The sequence below is a fragment of the Dermacentor albipictus genome, chromosome 9 (assembly GCF_038994185.2).
Source record: "Dermacentor albipictus isolate Rhodes 1998 colony chromosome 9, USDA_Dalb.pri_finalv2, whole genome shotgun sequence".
Classification (NCBI taxonomy): Eukaryota; Metazoa; Arthropoda; class Arachnida; order Ixodida; family Ixodidae; genus Dermacentor; species Dermacentor albipictus.
In genome coordinates, this window is record NC_091829.1 from 106,794,832 (window position 1) to 106,818,540 (window position 23,709).

The following is a 23,709-nucleotide window of genomic DNA, read 5'->3' on the forward strand; positions in this document are numbered from 1 at the left end:
TCATATGTCGACCATGTTGCCGCGTCGGTTCGTCTGAAAAGCTGCTGCAACGCCACACAGGGCCCTACACGATAGTGCCGCACCTTGGCGACGTGAACTACGAGATCGCTCCGCGGGACGATTGTACGTACGTCGCGCATGTTCCCCGGCTGAAGCCTTGCTTTTCCCCAAGTTCGATTCCCTGATAGTTAACACCGAGATGGCGCCTTTACAGGCTGGGGTTATGTTACGGCGCAACGAAGGGTTGAGTCGTTCACAGGAAGACGATTTAACGTATGCAGGTGGAATCAGTCTCGACAGCAATCTTGTTTATGCATCGTTGCCTTTTGTAAATATTGTAGATACATCGTTATATTTGACTTCTACAACGAAACAATATGTATAGCATCTGTGTGCTTCCTGAACAGCCTATAGGTTGCTAGCGCTTGCACGGTCATTGTTTTACGAGTATTGCATGGGCCGTTACTTGTTGGTGTTGTGCGGGGGAAAGACTGTGCACCAAGTATATCTCAGTTAACCACACTTCTACGCATAAAATTCAATGAAAAAGTACTCCTCCTATTGAACGGAAAGGCGCAACACCACGTGAAGAAACGCCCGGGCTTGTCCGGCCGTTTGTTCACATGTTTTCCCATTGCTTTCATCATAAAAGGAGCATCAACTAACTAGCTCAGCCACAAGTTCTGAAACCGCATTCAACGGTCTAAATGGAATCAATATACTCACTCATTGGACTCGAATGCCACTGCCAATGGATAAACGGTGAAGGCACTTTGAAAGTCTTCGTTGGTATATTTGCGGAGCTCCTTCTCCGCGTCTTTTCTGGCGAGCACGGTGCAGCTTTCAGCCTCCACGAGTGTCCGTAGGTTTCGACTGACGTTGGTGGCCGGTGACTCGCCGACAACGACGCGGGATCTCGGAAAGTGGACGCCTAGTTCCACGGGGATGTCGAGGGTCTCGTTGCGGCGGCGATCCAGGGTCTTATTCATGGCTCCAACTTCGGAATGCCACGCCAATATCGCCAGCAGTGCCAGCGGCGCCACGAAAAAGAATAGGAAGACATCCCAGCTACGCAGAAGGCTTAAGAGACGCTTGACGAAAAGGGCGAAGAACGACCTTGCCATAGTGCGCCGTTTTGTAATTGGCTTGCAGACGACGTCGATGTCTTTTCCTGCATGTTGCATGCGTAGGAGTTAGTACGCTGAAAAAATAGTGGCTATAGAGGGCGTTCCTATGAAGGCTTTAGGTAAGATTTGAAAATAGCCGCTCTGAAATGACCGTACGGCTCCTTCGGAACAGTGGTGTCGACCACGGGGAGTCTGGTGATAGGCGGTAGTTAGTCGCTGGCTGAAAACTTTCGGAATAATTAACTTTTAGTCTAATAATTCCTTCGGGCTCATTGTAACGGGGTTATTGAAGCGAGCTCTCTGCACAAACCATACGATATGTTCTTCACTGCCAGTATCATGTTAATTAACTGTCAAGTGAAAACTTGAATTTTTGTTCCTAAACTCAGCTTCCTTCTTATATTGCCATCCTTGGGGAATTGTTTTCTTTTAATTGCTTTTTTTCAGTTACTCTTCTGCGTAGATGCGTACTGATATACATGTATACTGTATCGCCCGACTGCCACGTTCTCGAATGAGAGTAGCAGTGTTGTAAATAAATTGCGATGAGGTTTATTCTCGTTCACGACGTTGTGGAACGCTAGGCAAAACAAGGCACTGCAAGGGCTGTCCGAAGCACGGGGTCGCTCGAGATCACGGCACGGCCCTTCGTCTTCCTCTTCAGACGGCACATACACAGGGGCGCGTCTGCTTCATTACAATGCCCCGGGAGCTAAGCGTAGCCATCCTGGCGACTCAGGGCGCGGAGAAGATGAGCGGGTCGTAGTACGGTTTCAGGCGGTTGACATGTACTGTCTCTCGCCCACGACGACGCAGGTCTGGTGACACGGTGAGCGGCTCGACGATGTAGTTGACCGGTGAAGTGGCCTCGATTATACGGTATGGACCGTGATAACGCGCCAGGAGTTTGGAAGAAAGGCCAGGAATGTTGGCTGGTATCCAAAGCCACACAAGTGAACCAGGAACAAAGTTGGGCGGTGGTTGATGAGCACGGTCATGTCTTGTCTTTTGACGTTCTTGAGTCTCACTAGTCAGGGCACGTGCCAGCTGACGGCAATCTTCAGCATATTTGGCGACTTCGGAAAGCGGAGTATACTCTGTAGCGTCAGGTTGGTACGGCAGTATGGTGTCCAAAGGGCATGATGGCTCACGGCCATACACAAGGAAAAAGGGGGAAAAGCCAGTGGTGGCTTGCGTCGCGGTGTTGTACGCGAACGTAACAAAGGGGAGTACGGTGTCCCAGTTGGAGTGGTCGGATGAAATATACATCCGCAACATGTCGCCAAGTGTGCGATTGAAGCGCTCGGTAAGACCGTTGGTTTGGGGATGGTACGCGGTCGATTTGCGATGAATTATCCTGCACTCAGCGAGGAGGGCTTGGATGCCCTCCGACAGGAAGACACGGCCCCTATCACTCAGTAATTCTCGGGGAGCACCGTGGCGAAGGACAAAATTGCGAAGGATGAAAAAACCAACGTCACGGGCGGTCGCTGCTGGCAGTGCTGCAGTCTCAGCGTAGCGAGTAAGGTGATCTACGCCGACAATAATCCACCGATTTCCACGCCCGCTGCATGGAAACGGGCCGTAGAGGTCGATGCCGACGCGGTCGAACGGACGAGACGGGCATGGCAGCGGCTGCAACGGTCCTGTGAAACGCTGTGTAGGTGTTTTGCTTTGTTGGCATGTAGTGCAAGACTGAATGTACTTTTGCACAAAGTTGTACATGCCTCTCCAATAATAGCGCTGACGCAACCTTGTGTAAGTTTTGAGGACGCCGGCATGAGCGCTTAGGGGGTCAGCGTGAAAAGACGCGCAGACGTCAGAGCGCATATGACGAGGTATAGCGAGGAGCCATTTGCGTCCGTCGGGCATGTAGTTTCGGCGATATAGAATGTTGTCCCGCACTGAGAAGTGGGTTGCTTGGTGACGTAGTGCTCGTGTCGAAGGGACATCAGACGGAGCAGCAAGGTAGTCGAGTAACATTGCAAGGGATGGGTCCTTGCGCTGCTCTGTGAGCATGTCAGGGATGGTGAACGGTGACAGGGTGGACGAGGAAGCTGACAACGACGCCAAATCAGGCGTCAGTGGGGAGCGAGAGAGCGCATCAGCGTCGGAGTGCTTGCGACCAGAGCGGTACATGACGCGGATGTCGTACTCTTGCAAGCGAAGCGCCCAACGTCCCAAGCGTCCAGACGGGTCTTTCAAGGAAGAAAGCCAACAAAGGGCATGGTGGTCAGTAACAACGGCGAAAGAACGGCCGTAAAGGTATGGGCGAAACTTGCTTAATGCCCAGATGATCGCTAGACACTCCTTTTCTGTGACGGAGTAATTTAACTCTGCTTTCTTTAGAGTACGGCTCGCATAAGCGACGACGTATTCATCATAGCCAGCTTTCCGTTGCGCTAAGACCGCGCCAAGGCCAACTCCGCTGGCGTCAGTATGGACTTCCGTGGGAGCATCAGGGTCGTAGTGGCGAAGAATCGGTGGTGAGGTCAACAAGTGGCGCAATTGCTGAAATGCTGCATCACATTCAGGTGACCATGCTGCTATGCCGTTACTGGCGGAAAGTAAACTTGTCAGAGGCGCCATGATGGATGCGAAATTGCGTACGAAGCGACGAAAATAAGAACATAAGCCAATAAAACTTCGGAGGGTTTTGATAGACGTGGGCCTTGGGAACTCTGCAACAGCGCGGAGCTTGTCTGGATCCGGGAGGACGCCGTCTTTTGAGATAACGTGACCCAATATGGTTAGCTTGCTTGCAGCAAAGCGGCACTTTTTGAGGTTAAGCTGTAGACCGGCAGAGGCGAGACAGGTCAGAATGTCATGCAGGCGAGCGAGGTGCGTCGGAAAATCGGTTGAGAAGACGACGATGTCGTCGAGGTAACATAAACAGGTCTTCCATTTGTGGCCACGAAGGATGGTGTCGATCATACGCTCAAAAGTAGCAGGCGCGTTGCACAACCCGAAGGGCATGACGTTAAATTCGTAGAGGCCATCGGGTGTAACGAATGCGGTTTTCGGACGGTCAGGCTTGGCCATGGGAACTTGCCAGTACCCGGAGCGCAGATCCAAGGAACTGAAGTATTCTGCGCCTTGTAAACAGTCGAGAGCGTCATCGATTCGAGGCAGAGGATAAACGTCTTTCCTCGTTATCTTGTTTAGGCGTCTGTAGTCGACACAAAAGCGAATGGAGCCATCTTTTTTCCTCACCAATACGACAGGTGAAGACCAAGGACTTTGAGAGGGACGGATGACTTTACGTTGAAGCATGTCGTCCACGTGCTCCGTGATGATTCGGCGCTCTTCGGCGGAGACACGATACGGGCGCTGTCGCAAGGGGGAGTGGGAACCAGTGTCGATGATGTGAGAAACACCGGTGGCACGGCCCAGTGACGTCTGATGACAGTCGAAAGAAGAGACAAACTTGTGAAGGAGAGCGAGAAGTTGGCGGCGATGAGATGGGGAAAGTGCAGGGTCGATGGCCTTGTCAAAACCCACTGAAGGTGATGAGCCGGAGACCGAAGCGATGGCGTCAAGGTGACGGAGGGAGGCGGCAGGAACATCGAAGTCGTCGACGTAGTCGACCGCTTGAAAGTATCCTACCGTCTCTCCACGCAGTAGGCTGATCGGGTACTGGTAGTAGTTGGTGACCAGCATCACAGTTGAGCCAGAGGTTACAGTAAGCACGGCAAACGGAAGAACAATGCCCTTGCGTTGAGCAAACACATCGGACGGCGTGAACACTATGGTGGCGTCAGATGCGTCTTCCTCTTCAGACGGCACATACACAGGGGCGCGTCTGCTTCATTACAAAATAAATAAGCAAGATATTTGGATGTCGATAAATGGCATTGTCTGTGGTATCCTGATACGATCAAATAATACGATCAAATTACACGAACCCGAAAGGGGGAGGTTGCAGCGCGGGGGAAGCCGTGCCTCTTGATGTAACGTTCTACTTGCGTAAGCCATCAGCGGGCAGACAGCGCGCTGCAGCTCCTGCATTTCCAACGCCACCTAGATAGAAGGCCTGTGCACTCTGCCTTACGACGACTTGGTGCAACATTTTCCACTGTGATGCCCACTGAGACGAAACCCGTGACCTGAAAATCACCATACCTGACTCGGCCGCATCCCCTTAAATTCTGTGGCAGTCGGTAATGGTAACATGACGTCATGAATCGAAGTGCAGAGGCCTTGTGCTATCTAGGAGGCGTTGGCATTTCTCACTGTTTCAGCGCACTGGTAGAGCGCTGGTTACGGAAGCAGAACGTCGCCTGATGGCGCGTGGCCTTGCGCTCTCGGCAGCTTCCCATTTACGGTTTCGCGAGCTCTGGTAGTAATCGCATTTTTGCAGATGAAAGAGTTGATGTGGCTTGTACGTAGGGGTCGCTTCAATTATCAAATTTCGATTAGCCCGGTGACGCTAGAAGTTGAGCAATGAATTTTTGTTAGTCAGTGACTAACACGTATCATCCGTCACCCATGCTCAGAACCATTAACGCATGTCTCCGCAGGAACCTTCATTGCACTTGTATTTCCAAGCGGTTGTTTTTAAATAATATGTAAGCTCTTCGTATAATCACACCGTATAACTTCATTTTAGGCTACAAAGGCATAAACTCTGTAGCAAAGTAAGCACATAGTATGTGCTTACTTGTAGGCACATACTATGTGCCTACAAGTAAGTACGTAAGTAAGTAAGTAAGTAAGTAAGTAAGTAAGTAAGCCTACAAGTAGGCAAGATTGACATGGAGTTATTACCTCCATGTCAATCTTGCCTGACGTTTTTTCTTTGGCAAGACAAATATTTATGTAAGCTTAATGAATTTTGTGGTTCAACAAAGATTTCCTCGGGAGGAACACTTATAGAATGCGTCAGTATGCCTGTGCCTCGTACAGATCGCTAACTCATAATAATAATAATAATAATAATAATCACCACGATCATCATCAGCAGCAGCCTGGCTATGCCCACTGCAGGGCAAAGGTTTCTCCGATACTTCTCGAACTACCCCGGTCACGTACTAATTGTAGCCAAGTTGTCACTGCTAACTTCTTAATCTCATCCGCCCACCTCACTTTCTGCCGCCCACTGCTACGCTTCCCTTCCCTCGGAAACCATTCCGTAACTCTTAATCACCATCGGTTATCTTCCCTCCTCATTACATGTCCTGCCCATGACCATTTCTTTTTCTTGATTTCAACTAAGATGTCATTAACTCGCGTTTGTACGCTCACCCAATCTGCTCTTTTCTTATCCCTTAGCGTTACACCCATCATTCTTCTTTCCATAGCTCGTTGCGTCGTCCTCAATTTAAGTAGAACCCTTTTCGTAAGCCTCCAGGTTTCTGCCACGTACGTGAGTGCTCGTAAGACAGAGCTGTTACATTCTTTTCTCTTGAGTCATAATGGCAACCTGCTGTTCATGATCTGTGAATGCCTGCCAAACGCACCCCAGCCCATTCTTATTCTTCTGATTACTTCAGTCTCATGATCGGGATCCACAGTCACTACCTTTCCTAAATAGATGGCTGCTGCTGTGGGCTCCCGAGCGCAAACTCCGATGGAGCGAAACCGGGAACGCGGAGGCTTCGCTATATAGACTGTGGCGCAGGGCCACCTGAGCCCCGCGAGGCGGCACGACCCTGCTATCCGACCCTGCTGGCCGACATCGCTTCGATGACGTTTTCGGCACGGCAACACGTGCTTCCGCCGGAACTGTAGGTGGATTATATCTGACCAATATATATATATATATATATATATATATATATATATATATATATATATATATATATATATATATATATATATATATATATATATATATATATATATATATATATATATATCTAGCTGCATGGCGTCTAGAAGATATTTTGAGGAACTGTCGCGTTTGTGTGCCGTTTTCAATGCTATACGTGCTTCAATACAAGTCTGATGTGTGTTTGTGCTTCGGCGTGCTGCTTATGCCTCTTTCTGGAATTATCCTGCAGCCAATAACATCACAAACTGGCGAGCCTGCCAGGATTCCCTCATAAATGCAGTGAAAGAGGACAGTTTCGATTGAGCGCAGACACACATTAGTAGATGGCACCATGGATTTAGAGAAACTCACTGCTATAGGACTCCAACTCGGATTGTAAGGCCCATAACTTTGCAGATGGATTGAGGATGAACAGGTAAAACATAGGGACGAGAGAGCTGCAGAGCGAGTTGCAATCAAGGAAGCTGCGGAATTAGCACGCTTAGCTGATGAGACGCAGCGTGAGATCATCCAGCGAAAGCTGCAGCGTCAGAAAGGAGCTCTGAATGTGCCGGCAGCGGCATCTGAAACTTTGACTGCGCACAACACTTCCTCGTCATCCCTTAATCCACAGAAGCTACTTCCTTTGTTGGACGAGAAGGGCGATTGGCTTGCATGCTTATTCACAGCGATTTAAGCGCATAGAACAGGGCAGGACTCGCCACGAGAAAAACGGACTCTTGCTGTGAGCATGTGTCTAAGTGGTGAAGCCTTAACTGTGATTGGTCGCATGGCTGTCGTTGATTCAATAGATTAACCGAAGGTAAAGAAAGCCTTACTACAGAGGTTCCAATTCACGGCTCAAAGCTACCAAGAGAAGTTTCGGAAGGCACGAGGAGTAGAGGGCGAAACTGGAAGACAATTCGCAGCAAGAATTTCGGCCTATTTGGAACATTGGATTCAGATGGCTAACGTGCCTAAAACGTATGAAGGTCTACGAAATCATATGATCTCTGGCCAGTTTCATCGCTGTTGTGAACAAAAGCTCGTCATTTTCTTGAGGGAGCGAGTGCTAACCCCTCGACAAACCTGCTACCTTGACGGATCGCTTTCTTGAAGCGCAGAGCTGGACAAACCTAGGAAAAGGTGGCGGTAGCACAAATGATTCTGGCAGGAAAAACATTGAAGCTCCCAGGAAATCACAACTCATGTGCATGCTCTGTCACCGATTTGGATATCTGGCTCCTGACTGCCGTAACCCACGTAAACATATGCTAAAGTGTAATTTGTGTGACAGAATGGGACATACAGCAGAAAATTGGTGAAATCAGTATGGGTACAAGAAACCGTGTTACTCGTGTGCACTCACCGAAGCTGAACCAGTTTGGACTCGTCCAGTGAAAGCATCAAAGCATCCAGGCAAGAAGACTCGCCGATAAAGTGACAACGATGACGGGAACCCTGAGATTGCTGTCACTTTCCTCATCGACGGTATGCCAGTGGTTGAAGGCCGACTGCTAGGAAGAAATGTTCGTGTATTACGAGAGACCCGTTATAATACCGTAATTGTCAGACGAGAACTCGTTCCAGAGGTGTATATGACGGGAAGAATGCGCAACGTTGTTCTTCTGGATGGCTCAACAAGCTATCTGCCTGAAGCTGTCATACAAGTGAACACGCCGTACTTTACAGGTAAGTTAACAGTGGCATGTATGGGATGAGCCCCTCTACGACTTTGTTCTGGGAAATCTTCCATGCGTCAGATGACCATACCATCCAGTTTGACTGGAAACACAGCGCTGCTTCCAACAAAGAGTCTTCGTCAATGGGAAGGAAGCTGACTAAGGCGCCTAGGAAGCCTCAGCATGAATCGAGCGTGGCTAAAGCCAGAACTGAAGAACAAGAACAAGGCAAGATTCGTCCCTTGTGCGTTCCGACAATTGTCTTACGTGACGTAACTAAAGGACAAGTCATTGAAGAACAGCGGAAAGATCCGACGCTGAAACATACTTTTGCCAATGTGAGCAAGTCGTTTAAGTCTGGAAGGAGTCACATCTACGAATTCGTCGAAGAAAAAGGGGTGCTGTATCCCCTTTACTGCTTGGCCACTGGCAGAATACTTAAGCATTTAGACATGGCATATAAAAATTGGCACATGAAAGTATCATGGCAGGACATCAAGTTATGAAGAGAACAACCGATCGTGTCCTACAAGAATTCTATTGGCCAGATGTACACGGAGGCGCAAAACGCTTCGTGAAGTCGTGCGACAGATGCTAGAGGACAACCCCTAAAGGAAAAGTGGGAGTCGCTGTACTGGGTAATGTGCCTCTGATCCATACACCTTTTGAAAGGGTGGCTGTTGAATTAACGGGCCATTTTCACCAAAGTTGGGCCATGGGAATCGATACGTTCTTCCGTTATTCGACTTTGCGACTCGTTATCCAGATGCTGTGGCACTCACCGCAATCGACGCAGTTGATATTGCAGAAGCGCTGATCGAGATATTATCTCGCGTCACCTTGCCAAAAGAAATAGTCACTGACAACGGAGCAAGCTTTACCTCAGAATTGCTGAAAGAGGTTAGTCGACTACTCTCAGGGAAGCTACTCAAGAACACCCTACCATGCATGGCGAATGGTCTCGTCGAGAAGTTTAACGGCACCGTGAAGATGATGGTAAAGAGAATGTGCCAAGAGAGACCATGATCTTGGGACAGATACCTTGCTGCTCTGCTTTTTGCATGTAGGGAAGTGCCATAGGCAAGCCTCGGTTTCTCTCCCTTTCAGCTCATTTACGGCTGGCACGTCCGAAGACCGTTGACGATATTAAGGGAACTGTGGACGAACGAGGAACTAGATGGAAAAACGAGAAACGACATACATTTATGTCTGATTTGTGCAATCACCTGGAGGAGATATGCAAGATCGCACATGAACAGCTAGAGAAAGCTCGTGACAAAGAAAAAGCTTACTATAACAGGAAAAGTCACCCTAGGAAATTATGTCCAGGCGACAAAGTGCTCGTTTTGTTGACAACTGACTCAAACAAACATTTAATGCGATGGAAAGGGCATTTCCAAGTCAGGGAACGGAAAAATGACGTTGGTTATATCATTCACGTTTCTGGAGAGATATTTCATATAAATAGGCTCAAGAAGTACGAGGAGCGGAAACCTGCACAACCACACCAAGTCTCTGTTATTGCAGAGGCCTACGAAAAATCATTCGAAGGTGACACCAGGGAAGAGTACGAAGTGGAGGAAATGCCTGTCTTGAGCCTTCATCGAACACAGTTTGCTACTGATGTTAATTTGGCAACACATCTTACGCATGAACAAATTCAGGAAGTACAGGAGTCATTTCAAGTGTTTGCCGACATTTTCCAATAAACCAGTTCTCCAATAAACCAGTTCCTCCGATAAACCAGTTCCACAGTATCCTATACCCCTTGCTTTGCAGGAAAATGTGGAAAAAGAAGTACAAGAGATGTTGAAAATAGGTGTCATTGAAAGATCAAAGTCGCCATACCACGCACCAATTGGAGTCATAAAAAAACCGGGCAACACTATTCGGCTGTGCGTCGACTTACGCGAACTAAACAAGAAACTCTTCCCGGATTGCGATCCAATACCACGTACTCATGTAGTACTTGCGTTTGCGGGTCAAAAGCAGTTTTTTCTCAAAATTTGACTTCACTAAGGGATATTGGCAAGTCCCCATGTCTGTCGAAAGTTGAGAAAGAACTGCTTTCTCCCGCACGTCTTGTCTCTACCATTTCATATACATGCAGTTTGGCCTTAAAACGGCCCCGGCAGTATTTGCGTGCCTGATGAGATACGTACTGCAAGGCGTGGCGAACGTCCATCATTATTGCGATGACGCTATCGTTGCCACCGATACATGGCAAGAACACTTAGACACCTTAGACAAGTCTTTGAGAAAACGAAACAACCCGAACCTAACAGTCAAACCAAGCAAATGTGAAATAGAAGAGAGCAGCATAGCGTTCCTGGGTCATCGTATCGGGAAGTCCACTTATCAACCACTTTTCAAAACACCAGACAAGATTCTGGCTGCTAAGCGTCCTACCAACACAAAATCAGTGCAGTCTTGGCTGGCGTGACCGGCTACTACAGGAAGTTTACCTCAAGCTACGCCGAACTGGCCAAGTCGTTGCGGACCTTACAAGGAAAGGACAAAGCAGTACTGTTGCATGCGGCTCAAGAAGAAGCGTTTACGACACTAAAGAGGAAGTTAAGTGAGACTCCTATCCTTCTTGCTCCCAGCCTATCGACAGAGTTTGTACTGTGCACGGACGCCTCCAACACACGCTTGGGCACGGTAATGCTCCAGATGGGAGACGACCAGGGGCTGCACCCTGTTGCTTACGCTAGTCGTCACCTATTAGCCCGAGAAACCCGGTATTTAATGATAGAACGGAATGTTTAGCACTCGTTTGCCTGTATAAAAATTTCACATTTATCTATATGGCAAGCCTTTTGTTGTTCAGTAATATCACCAACCTTTACAGTACTGAAATTTCACCAAGCACGTCAACAACAGACTGTTGCGTTGAAGACTCCTTTTGCAGGAGTGTTCTTTTACTGTTCACTACATAAAAGGTTGTGACAATGTCGGAGCTGACTGCTTGAGTCGCGCGTAATCACAAGTTCATATACCAAAATGCTATTTGTCGATGCAACCACTCAAATGGCTAGTCTTTATTTGAAAGCGAACAGACTTGTGCGTTCGTTCCTTAACTAGGAAATGCCCTGCTAACAATGTGCGCCTTGTGCTCATATGAACAACCGCACAAACGTGCATGACAATTTTCGTTTTTCTTTTTTTTAATTTCGTGTCCTTCTGTTAGAATAGTTGTGAACAACTTTCTCGAAAAGGGGGGGGGGGGGCGTGGTGTGATAATATACAGAATGCGGCAGTGGGAACCATAAATAGATGAAGGCAGTGCGCCGTACGGTGGCGAAGAAGACACCAACTCTTTGCAAATACCCGCGAGAGACCCATTTTCATGATTGAAACCGATTTGGGAGCGTCGAAAGTGGCACCTCGAAAAGCGTGTCGCGAGAGTGTGTGGCCCGTGGCATGAGCAGTGCACGAAGTTGGGTGTTCGAGGGCAAAGAGCTTCCTCGCTGGTCATCCGGCCCATAGAGGCTATCGGCGCCTACGTCACTCATCACCATCGTCACTCATCAACGCTGTCACCCACTGAGAGGCTACCTCACCCAGTTATTCCACTGGGCAACTGGTCCATGAGTGCAGGCGGTCTTGAACCTGGGTGAACAAGCGTTCGGGTGAGCGGCCACAGGGTCACCCCGCCAGCTGTGGATGTAATCCGGTGGCTGCTGCTGTGGGCTGCCGAGCGCAAACCACGCCGAAGGGAAACCGGGCACACGGAGGCTCTGGTATATCGACTGTGGCACAGGGCCACCTGAGCCCCGCGAGGTAGTCCGACCCTGCTTTCCGACACTGCTGTCCGACGCTGCTGTCCGACACTGCTGCCCGACCCTACTGTCCGACCCTGCTGTCCGACACTGCTCTCCGACACTGCTGTCCGGCCCTGTTGGCCGACATTAGTTCCATGACGTCTCCGACACGGTGAAACGTGCTTCCGCCTAAACTGTAGGCCGGTTACATTTGACCAAGACACATATATAGCTACATGTCGTCTAGACTGTCGCGTGGGTGTGCCGTTTTCAATGTGTTAAGTGCGTCAATACAAGTCTGATGTGTGCTTGTGCTTCGGCATGTTGCTTCTACCTCTTTCTGGAGTGATCCTGCACCCAATAACATCACAGTGGCCGAGGTAGATGGCGCTGGTTGCGAAAAAGGGGCCAGCGGTGATGGCGGCTCTGTCCGGTTTTGCGTAGGGCCACACGTTATTAGTTTCGCCTTGTTTTCAATAATTACACACCGCGTCCGTGTTGTGGGTTAACAGGACAATGACTAGTCATTTTCTTATTCTGTTGAAAAGCATGCGTTTGGAATTTGAAATGTTGCTAATTAACTCCAAATCCACAGAACTTCCTAAGCGACGCAAATGGCATGCGGGGTTTAGTTTATACCTAAATGTTTCTTAGTAATATCCAGTATTTACATGTTTCACGTACTTCAGCTGAATTTCTCCACTTAGGCGAGCGCATAGCAAAACTGCTTAGTGTGTTTTGGTTTTTCTCTCTCAGCGAGCTTTGCTTGAAGTGTAAACTGCTTGATATTTTTTAAGCTAGTAATAGTTCGAGTGTATTATGTTTAGTTTTCGCTCTCTGTTTCTCTCTTTCTGATAAACGTATTGTTTGGTGTTCAAAGCACTTAGATTTAGCTTTCTATTTCGCTCCCTTTTTCTTGGGGAACTTTAATTTTAGAGTAGAAATGGCAATGCTATAGCGGGGGCTCTGATGCACTGAACATTGCCATTTATTGCTTTTAGCGGTTCCTCTCCTTTATACTGCATCCTTCGCGTTATATGCGCACTAAGTATACGTTATGAAAGTTGAAGAACACATTTATTCATCGAAATTTCAATTCACATGTTTTTGCATAATATTTGGGGAGGTCAAATTACCTGCACCTCCTGAATTTCAAATGCCTTTGTTGTCTCTTTTTGTTAAGGCTTGTATTTATTTAAAGACTTTGACAAGAAGTGCATGCGTATGACTAGATAAAACAGCGCTATTTTTACAGCCAGTTCTTTGCTGGGAACACCTCAGCCAAGTGGGTTCAGTTTGATGCATCCTAAGAAGGGCATGAAATCATGTATGCTGGAGGAATGCAGTTTTTCAACAGAAATAGAAAGTAAACACATCCTCTAGGGTCCTCACTAGTTTGGCCAGCTTGTCACAAGGATACAACAATCCACTGTTGTGAATGAGGTTGATTAGTGCACTGTTTCCTTCCACTTCGGCTTCTAGTTTCTTCCTGGCAAGGGGAAAAATGCACTCATTGCAGCAGCTTTCTTCCTTAAACTTTTTGCGACATAGTCAGCAATGTGGCGGGTGACGAGGCATCATCATCATTATCATCATCATCATCATCACCATCATCATCATAATTATTATCATTCTATTTTATGAAACCAATACAACAAAGGAGAGCCTTTACTTGATTCTCTGGAGAGTTTTCATTCTTCGGTTTTCTAGCGATATTATAAAATCCCAAGCAATTTACAGTGACAAGAAACTTTCCTAGAGTAGGATGGTTGTTGGAACCACAACATTGCCTAATTATCACAAACATGTTTCCTAATTTTTCCTGACTATGCCGGGATGTTCACATGTACCTAAAGCCGAGAGATGGTAATTAGCCAAAAAGACATAACGCGCCACATATTGTGGCGCGTAGCTCTTCGGCAGTGCTTTTACTCACAAACCCGTCACCGGCTTCTTTTGTTGCTCATTCCGAGTAGCCTAGAAATGCAAAGAGCGCCTCGAGCTCCGCAACCCTCTCTGATCATGGTCTAAGCACGTCTCGCGGGCAGCTGGACGTCATCACAGATATCGGTTGACTAATTGGCTTGATGAACTCCGCTGTGGGCGGTAATTCTGAACCAGAAGCCTGCTCCATGTCTGCTCTCAACAAAAACATGCCTTTAAAAATTTTATCTCTGAACAGTATGAAGGCCAAGTTCACTTTCATTTTCTCGAATTAATTGGGCAGAATGTGCACTTTTGTAATACGTGGCATGGCCTTCCAGCTCACAGAAGTTTTGTCTTTGTCCTATGCTCCCTCTATATGCTTAACAGACCCACGAGCATATGGTGTGGTAACTGGTGCTTACAAACGAGTTGCGAACACACGTGACTAAATTTGAGAAGTCGGAGCAGAAGTAGAAGTTTCTGGAGGGGTCCGCAGGTTGCGTAACCTTGCAGGTGATTTTGCCTGAGGATTTTGCCCGAGGATTTTGCCTGAGGAGCCAGTCAGCATATCTGCTCTATGAGCCTTAAAATTCTTTCAGCACTAAAAGTGACAGAAGTGCTTGAAAAACAAGAATAATGACGTTCTCTTCTGGGAAGCTGTTGCTGCTATTGATTAAAAATGGAGAAACAAAAGAGTCAAACGACGGTATTCATTCAGAATGATCCTTGTGCGTGTCTATTGTTTTGAGTTTCCCATCTCAATAGCAGGCACATTGAAATTCGTACCACACAACAAAAAATTCAGCTTCATACCGTAAATTCCAAGTGACCTCCACATGCTGCGATTCCACGTTGCTCCGTCGCAGAATACAAAAAGTGCGGCTTGTTCCGACAAGGGGCTAGTTTAGGAGGAGCTTCGCTAATATTTCTGCTTCACTGTTCTCTTTCGACGAGAACACGCTTAGTATTTGTGTGCCCAGTCACCTGCTGAAAATCGAACATGGAGTAATAGTTAAGCTCATTTAAAGAAGAATACAGATGTCTAGCCTGTAAATTGAGGGGATTTTTACACTTCACGGAACGGCAATTCACAGTGCTGATTAGGAATTTTCGCTCGACGTGACACCTTATGTGGAGTCGACCTTGAACTCCTCCATTAATTTGGCAAAAGGAAGAGGCTCTCTTTAGTGAAATTGTTAAAAAATGTACTCCCCTTGAAATGGTTGAAACATCAGTACCATTCCGTGGTCCGCCGGAGTCATCTTATCTTCATCCTGACTGAACCTTCCCAAATCAACAAAGCCTTCCACTGTCCCTAGAAATAAATTTGAAATGAAAAGCTAGGCCAGCTTTTAATTTCAAATTTATACTTGTCTACAAGTATAAGTTGTATACAAGTTTTTATACTTGTCTACAAGTATAAAAACGTGCCTTACACTAGGTAATCGTGTTACAGTTTTGTTAAAATATTAAAAACAAAGTACAATAATTTCATGCGCGACTGAAGTAGTAGCGCTTACCTGCTGCATTGATGCTTAAATGCTCAGCCAACTTCATCTCATTGAGATGATCCCACCATGTCGAGTCGAAATGTCCAGTCGTAGCGAGGGCTTTGATGATGACTTGTTTAAATCCGAAGCCAGTTTTAAAACGGAGGGTATAGCGGCAAGTCCGGATCGGCAAGATAACTTATTGCTTGCAAAACTAGTCATACAGTTCAGGACTTCTCATGCGCAGAAGCACACATTCTAATATGCATTCTTTCTCTGTGATAGGAAATTTGTGCCCAGGATATGAGAAGTACAGTGGGGAGGACCATACACATAGAAAACCACTTTATGATCGAGGACAGGGCACAAATTTACATGCAGACATAAATATGACAGAGGCAACTGACCTAACCATCACTGTCGATGAGCAAAGCGATTATGTAGTCTCAGTTTTACGCGAGAGGGGACGACGACCTTCCTCCGAAGTGTGTTTACATGGTACAGCGCGCCCTAGATCGAAAGTGGTATGCTTGTGAGGCCGTCGACCACTCACTCATGCCGTTACGACGAACACAGGCGCCCGGAAACATGTTGATTTGATCTTCCAGGGCGCGCAAGCAGGAACGCCGCAGGTGCTTGCTACGGAAGCTTCTCACAGCGTTCCGGCAGATGTGTGGGGCCACTGCGTCGTCCTTGTTGGCCTGGAGCCGCCCGCACAATGCGACTGCACAGTGCGTGGGGTCCGAGGTTCCAGCGCCGGATAGTAAAAGCGGCGATGGCCCCTCTACACAACTTCTTATGCTTGTTGCCTTCAGCTGTTCGGTATACGTCATCAGCCAAACTGAAACTCAGTCACGACATTCTCGTACAACATCCCAGACGGTGATGGAATTTATTTGACGGAAAAGTGGAGCGCCCAGCAAACGATGCATATCTTCCTTGCTTCTCCGGTTTCACGTCGCAGCGTCCGAAAAGTACGAGTGTAAGTGTGCTGTGGAGCACTGACTGAGCTTGCTCCGGCGAAGAAACAGATCTCTGTCAGCGCAGTTGGCGCCTAAATGTACAGAGCAACATGACGGCTCCGGATGATTGCTTTGCGACTTGAACATCTGTAACTTCGACGGCAAGATACGGTCAACGTGCTCGCATTCGAGTCCACAGACTCCGAGGAACACACTGTGACATTAACTTGGAATTGTTACTTTGTTCCATGTTGCGTCGGGTAGGCGGAGATTATCAGACACATGTTCAGGTTCCGCGGCACGCAGTATGTCTCACTCCTGGCGTTCGCGGCAACGTCTTCTCGCTGGTAGTCTTGCCTGCTGATTGCATTCAGCTTTCTTCGTTTTGCAGCAGGTCCACGCTGCTTCCCGCAATTTCTGTTTTTCTTTTTTCTGCTGTCTTCTTCGTGAATTACTTAGGCGCCTCAGGATATACAGTATGCACGTCGTCTTCGTTCTGACACGGATGACTGGGAAGTAATTCCAAAACATCATCGTTGTTGGTGTGTTGGCAGGTTCTTTCGATGAATCTTTCGTTGAAGTGCCGTTCACAAAGGATGCCGTCGTTCGTGAGATCTTTGCGGCCCCTTTAATACTGCGCATCCATTGCTCCCTTCGCAAGAGATCAGTTGGGGCTTTAAACACCGAATACATTTCCGAGCACGTTCCATACCTTCCTTTGCCTGCAGGTACAAAGCAAACGTACTTAAGTGGCGTGACGGCATGGTTCGCTACATCACCCGGCAGTCTGAATGTGAAAAGCCATTTCCTCGTGTGAAAACTCAACGGCCAAACACCACAGACAAGTCTCACAGTTCAGAAACGACGGCAATGAAGAGACGAAAGCTAAGCGTCAATGCAGACTGCGAAGCCTAGACTGTGGCCGACCGTGGCAAGCCTGGCACGGATGGATGGATGGATGTTATGAGCCTTCCATTTTGAACAGGGCGGTGGGTCGCGCCACCAAGCTTTTGCTATTATACTGCCTAATGTCCTACCTAGGTTAAACAATAAAAAAGAAAAAAAAACAATGTGAAGTACCACCCCCCCCCCCCCCAATTTTCTGATACCCTATTTCGAACTGTGCTTTTGTGGGTCCCCATTTTTTTGTCGTTTCCCTACTTTTCTTCGACTAATCCCGCAATCGCTTCTTACCAATGCCTATTGCGGTCATGTTTACTTTTCCACTGCACTCGCTAAACCCAAGTGCTTCAAGGAGGCCAGTGGTGCCTAAATCAACCAATGGGTAGACGTCTTCACATTCTAATAAAACATGCTCTATAGTCTCCCTAGCTTTACCGCAGCAAACACATGCTTGTTCTTCCCTCTTATATCTCGCTTTCTAGGTGCCTGTTCTAAGGCATACCAATCTTGCTTCGAAAAACAATGAGCTTCCTTTTGAGTTATCATAAAGTGTTTCTCTTCTGATATAATTTTTTTCCTCTTAATAGTTACTCATGGCAGGTTTCTTTTCCGTTGCCGCCACCTATGAGATTATTTCAGCCTCTATGATATTCAGCCTGACCGTCTTTCTTGCTGTGTTGCCCACCCTACATACCGCATACTTGCTGGTAAGCTTCCTAGTTCTCTTCCTCCCCTGTGAATCAATATTTTTTCTGTACAGATACCTGAACCTTCTCCCAGCACATTTACTTTCTTTCATATTCCTCAGTCGTTCTTCATACTCAATTTTACTGCAAGCTTCCCTCACTTCAAAACTAGTCCAGCCCATATCACCCTGCACAGCTTCATTTGTAGTCTTCCCATGAGCGTCCAGTGCGAGGCGACCCACTGACCTTTGGTTCGCGTCGAGTCCTGATTGTAGCTTTGATTTAAAGCAAACAAATGCATTTCCAAAAGTAAGTCCTGGAAGTATTACACCTTTCCACATACTTCAGAGGACCTCGTACTTATTGTATCCCCATAGCGCTCTGTGCTTCATTATGGCTGCATTTTTCTTCCCCTTCACTGTTATTGTTTTTTCCTGTGTTTCCATATACCTATTCCCTTCATTTATCCGTATACCAAGATACTGATATTCCGTTACTCGAGGTGTTTGCTAGCCCTGTATCTCCCCTGTCTGTTCACTGTTTTCATTGAATACCATAACACCTGATTTTCTACCCCTAAATTTCAAACCTAAATTGTTGCCTTCCTGTCCACAGATATTAGCCAGACGTTGCAAATCACTTTGCTTGTTAGCGAGCAACACAATGTCGTCCGCGTAACATAAACGTGGGGGCTGCTGCTCTATTAGTGTACCCGCTTGTTTGTATGAGAGAGTAAACCCGGTATTACTTCCGCCTATCACCCTCTCCATCCTCCCCATGTACATCATGAACAGCAGCGGGTATAAAGGGCACCCCTGCCTCAGTCCCTTGTTGATGTGAACTTTCTCCTCGCTCCCCATCCCTTTCCATTCAACGCAAACTGTGTTCTCTAGGTAAATGCCTTTCAAAAGCTGTAGCCAATCGTCACCTAAGCCGTCCCCTTCCAGAATATCCCAGGCTCTGTAATGTCTAAAAGGCCACATATAACGGTGTGTTTTCTACTTTTGATATTTGAATACAATGAGTAAGAACAAACAAGTTATCATCCAAACGCCTACCTATTCTGAAGCCATCCTGAAGCTCTCCCAAAATGCCATTATTCTCTGCCCATACTTGAAGCTTTAATTTCATTGCCTGCATTGCTAACTTGTATATTACCGATGTAATGGTCAACGGTTTACACGAGTGAATTCTTTCTTTCTCCCCCTTACCTTTATAAATTAAATTCATTCTACTTTGTCGCCAACTGTCTGGTATTCGTCTATCTTCTAAGGGTTTTTTCCACTGCTTCAGAGCTTCATTACTTTTGGGTCCGAGTTCAATAATCAGCCTAACGGGAACCTCGTCTAGCCCCGTGGCTGTGAGCTTAGGAACTTTCTCTTCCAATTTCTTCCAGTTGAAACTTGTCAGCACCAGCTCCTTTTCCACTGTGGTCTCTTTCATGCTCTTTTTTTCTTCAAATACAACCTCGTCATTGGCTTGGAAAGATTCCGCTGTTATTTTTTGGATGTAATGTATTGCCGCTGCTCCTTCTAGTCTTTTCATATTCGTCTAGGATATGCTGTTGCATTATTGTTGACTTCCTGCCTAATAGTTTTATGTGGTTCCAAAATATTCTAGGTGCGGCCTTCTTTTTCTCACGTGTTTTCGACAAACAACGTTCACTTTCACCGTTTAGTTTTGCTTGCAGCAGTATTGGAACCATACACTTCTTCTCCCGGTATATTTCCCATTTACTGCCATTTACTGGCTTTCCCATTTAACACAGCAGCGCCCCTAGCAGTGGCTAAAGCTTTCACCACCCTTCGTACGCTCCTCCCCCATGGCGCGGATAAATCGCCCGTCATACTGCCCCCCTCTAGCCACCATACTGAGGTGTTCAATTTCACGTTCCTCGCAACACCCCTTTTCAGTCTGAAGAATACTTCTCCTATTGAAGGCATCAAACGCAACTCAATTGCTCTTCTAGACAGTCGTAGATTAACGAAGTGATTGCCCCTGTGTACAATGCCTCGAATGACAGGAGAGAAGAAATTAATGAACATTGTAGCGTCACCGTCAAGCCGTCGTAAGCAGAACACGTTGATGGCTAGGAGAGGCCACTATAATAAAAATGCTATAAAATAAAAAAAAACATTATGTGCGGCCGAAGAAATCACATGTTGGTATTCTTTGAGCTCTATAAGAAGCAAGCAAGAGCCAGCTGAAGAAAAGAGAGTAGAAAGTTTTGTTAAAACATTCTAGTCACCTTGTTATTTTGATTTTTCACTACTTGCATAAAATTTATCTATTTTTGAGCACATTATCTAGCGAAACCATTGTAGGCTAAAGTGTACTTGCGGGGCCTGGTGAAGGGCCTGGTGAAAACGATATCGCATGTAGTGAGCGTCAAAAAGAAACACCAGTGGAAAGAACGAATAACAAAAATAAAGCTTTGTAAAGCGAAATTTTTTTCACATCTTAGCCGGCTTACTAAGTCTCACGCTAGGGCATAAAATCCGCATGCTCGAAGTCGACTAGTGACATTCGTCCGACTTACATTAAATACCATTGTGAACGCGGCCCGACAGGGATGTACTGTGGGTGTTGACTGCACCGATGGCATTGGCGCTATTTCTTAGCCTATATTTCAATATTGGAGGTATCCTACCAGGGACCTCCTATTCACTTTGCACCAGGACCCTTTTCGGACCAAAGATATGACCAAAGTCCAGATGCTCGATCTTTCAGTTTGCTTGATGAAGAAACATATTTTATGACTCATTTCATTGATGAGTTCAATGTTATGTGCGCAGTGGATGCACAAGTCATGGTTAGCGCGTTTTCGGATAATATTGGCTTTGGAGCAATTGATTTGCTGAATATCACAGCAGTACCGGGCAAAGTGTCTTCAAAAAATTTGCGTGCCACTGGCGCTTTCTTGTTTGTACGTGCGAAACCACTGTATCTGACCATGCTGCTTGGATGCTCTGCATGTCAAACACATCTCATGCTACGTATCTTGTCGGTTGGGAGCGTAGTATGAGAATCTCGCATGGTATATGTCGAAAAGAACTCGCATAAATTCGTTAGATGGTCTAGCAAGTAGAGAAGAGATCGAGCCAATTTCCTAGACTTTGGATTCAAGTAATTAGAAAATTGACCAGTCTCTGTTTGCTTCTAGTTCCTCACGAAGGAGGCAAAATGGAATCGAGCAGCCCAGTTTTCGTTATTAACAAGCACATGAAGTCGACAGATAATGAAGTCAAGGATGGCGTAGGGGAATTTATTTGTTGTGTTGTTTGAAGTGTAGAAGTAATAAATGCAAGGGAAATAAAAATGTACGAAAAAAAAAACAAATTGTGGCCGCTGTGGGCCGAGGCCCATACCCCTGCGTTAGGTTTTTTCATGAGCTCTTCATTAGTTTTTTCATGTCCGTTTATGGTTCTCTCACAGATGCGCATCCCTATGTTACCGAGTTATGGCTTAAGGGCATGCAGAGGCCAGATGCAATAAAGAATCTATTTCGAAGGCAAACAGATGTTCGTAGGGTCGCCCAGTGATGCCAAGAAAACATACCTTAGATGTCTAATTCACTAAAAATGATGTCTGGTACTAGAATGACAATAGTTTGAGATTGATCGGCAGTTATCTAAGCAAAATATACTGCTTAATTAAATGCGGTTTCCAAGCATACGTTACATTAAACATGCACATTCTCGTTTAGTCACAATGGTCGCGTAGTTACAAGATTGTATGCCATATTAAGGGCGTGCGTGGACACAGACTTCACACGTCTACCTTGCTATCAAATTGGTGGTGCCACTCATTAAGGCTGCAATAGAACCGGCACGTCTTGCGCAAAAGGGATAGGCTGCATAAAGACAATATTTTTTCCGTGAGTTGGATCCCCGACAATAAATAAAACACCGCGCGCCCAACTATTAGCACCAATGGTGATCATGCATGAAGAATAAGTTGATTTATTGACGGTCCCTTAGAAAGAAGGTGGTGACAATTACGGACATGGTTGGTTTAAGCTGCAGTGACCATAACAGAGCTGTTTATATTGTTACGTAGGAAGACGCAAATGAAAAACTATATACAAGTATATTTACAAGGCAATACGCCACACTTGGCCAAGAGGCAACAGCCCGCGCTCGCCTCCAATCGTTGTCGTCGTCTTCACCCTGCTCGCCTCGTCGTCATCGCAAATACTGTCCCGCAGCACTACGCCCGGCAGCGAAAGCGCCGTCCCGGAGCGACTAGACGCCGGAATAGAACGCAACCGCAATATAAAAAATCTAGGAATAAATGCACAGAGTACTGGATGTACTTATCAAGTTGCAATATTATTTCTGCGAAATTATGTGTACTCTTCATGATATTAAGACCAAGATTTTACTCAGCTGGTTGCGGCGAATCTAAGAAAAAGGAACACGCTTACCCGGTGTTACTTGAAGTATATACATTCCCGCAATGAAAACATTAGTCAATGTGTGCATATAGATAAGAGGGAGAGAGAGAAAAGATGTATCCTTTGCACAATATCTGAGGTGTATTTCTTTTTGTACGACAGAAAAAGTACTACATTGATGTACTCGGTGCGGGAAAGTGCCTTCGGCTGATGTCATATAATGAGACGCTTTCTTGTGATGCTCTTTTCTTTGAAATGTTGTATGAAATACTGTCGCAAAAATAAATGAGTTACTCTTGCTTCGTTACACCTAAGCACCATATGTAGTGAACAGTAAATATATTCAACTGATTGGTTCAGTCACATAAAAACACCGCTCACACTTGATAGCTGGTAGCAATGAACACTTGGTTACATAAGCATCAATCGCGTACTTAATGTTTTTTAATCCTTCAACGCACTTCGTTGTGAAGCTGACATATAATACTGTGTTTATAAAATTCTATTATTAGTGGCATCCTGGTCAACTGGAGAAGAAGGCACGGCGCGTATTATGTCTTGTGCTGGTGCAAACTTGCATGACGCCTCAACAGCAGAAAGCATTCTTCTACCCTCTGGCTAATGCTTTGTGTGAATATAAAAAGAATCTTTGAGATCCTTCCCTGCATTTCTCAATCCATTTGGTCGTACAGAATAAACAGTCGCAACATATCGAGAAACAGTCGAAAAGGCCGTTCCTCATGAGAAGCTCCTCTGCAGTGCCCTGTAATAGTTATGGGTATGTATGTATTGAAGCATGATTAAGTTAGTAACTCCACGACTTCGGACAAAAATCACACTGCAACACTGTCATGCCTGTTAGCCTTTAATCTGTACTAGATTATATAAGGAATATAGCGGCGGTTTTTAACCTTCTTTCGGCTGCTCGAGATATCACCTGCTATTCATTATTTTGTTTTAATTTGTTAATTATAGATCGCTATTCTGTCTTCCTCAAGTGCCACCACTTCAAGGGCTATCC

The 23,709-nt window shown here is 46.3% G+C and overlaps 1 protein-coding gene across 5 annotated transcripts in view; it reads right to left on the minus strand.

Annotated features, from left to right (window-relative positions):
- The window catches only part of LOC135907185 (phospholipid-transporting ATPase ABCA3-like), a 279,026-nt gene that overhangs the window by 114,421 nt on the left and 140,896 nt on the right, over nucleotides 1-23,709 (minus strand). For 4 of the 5 annotated variants that reach the window (XM_065438859.1, XM_065438860.1, XM_065438858.1 and 1 more), the window contains one exon: nucleotides 727-1,171. The exons of the other annotated variant lie outside the window; for it this stretch is intronic. In XM_065438859.1, the coding sequence (XP_065294931.1) occupies nucleotides 727-1,171 (445 nt within the window). The remainder of the gene's footprint in view (nucleotides 1-726; nucleotides 1,172-23,709) is intronic. 5 annotated transcript variants of the gene reach the window in all.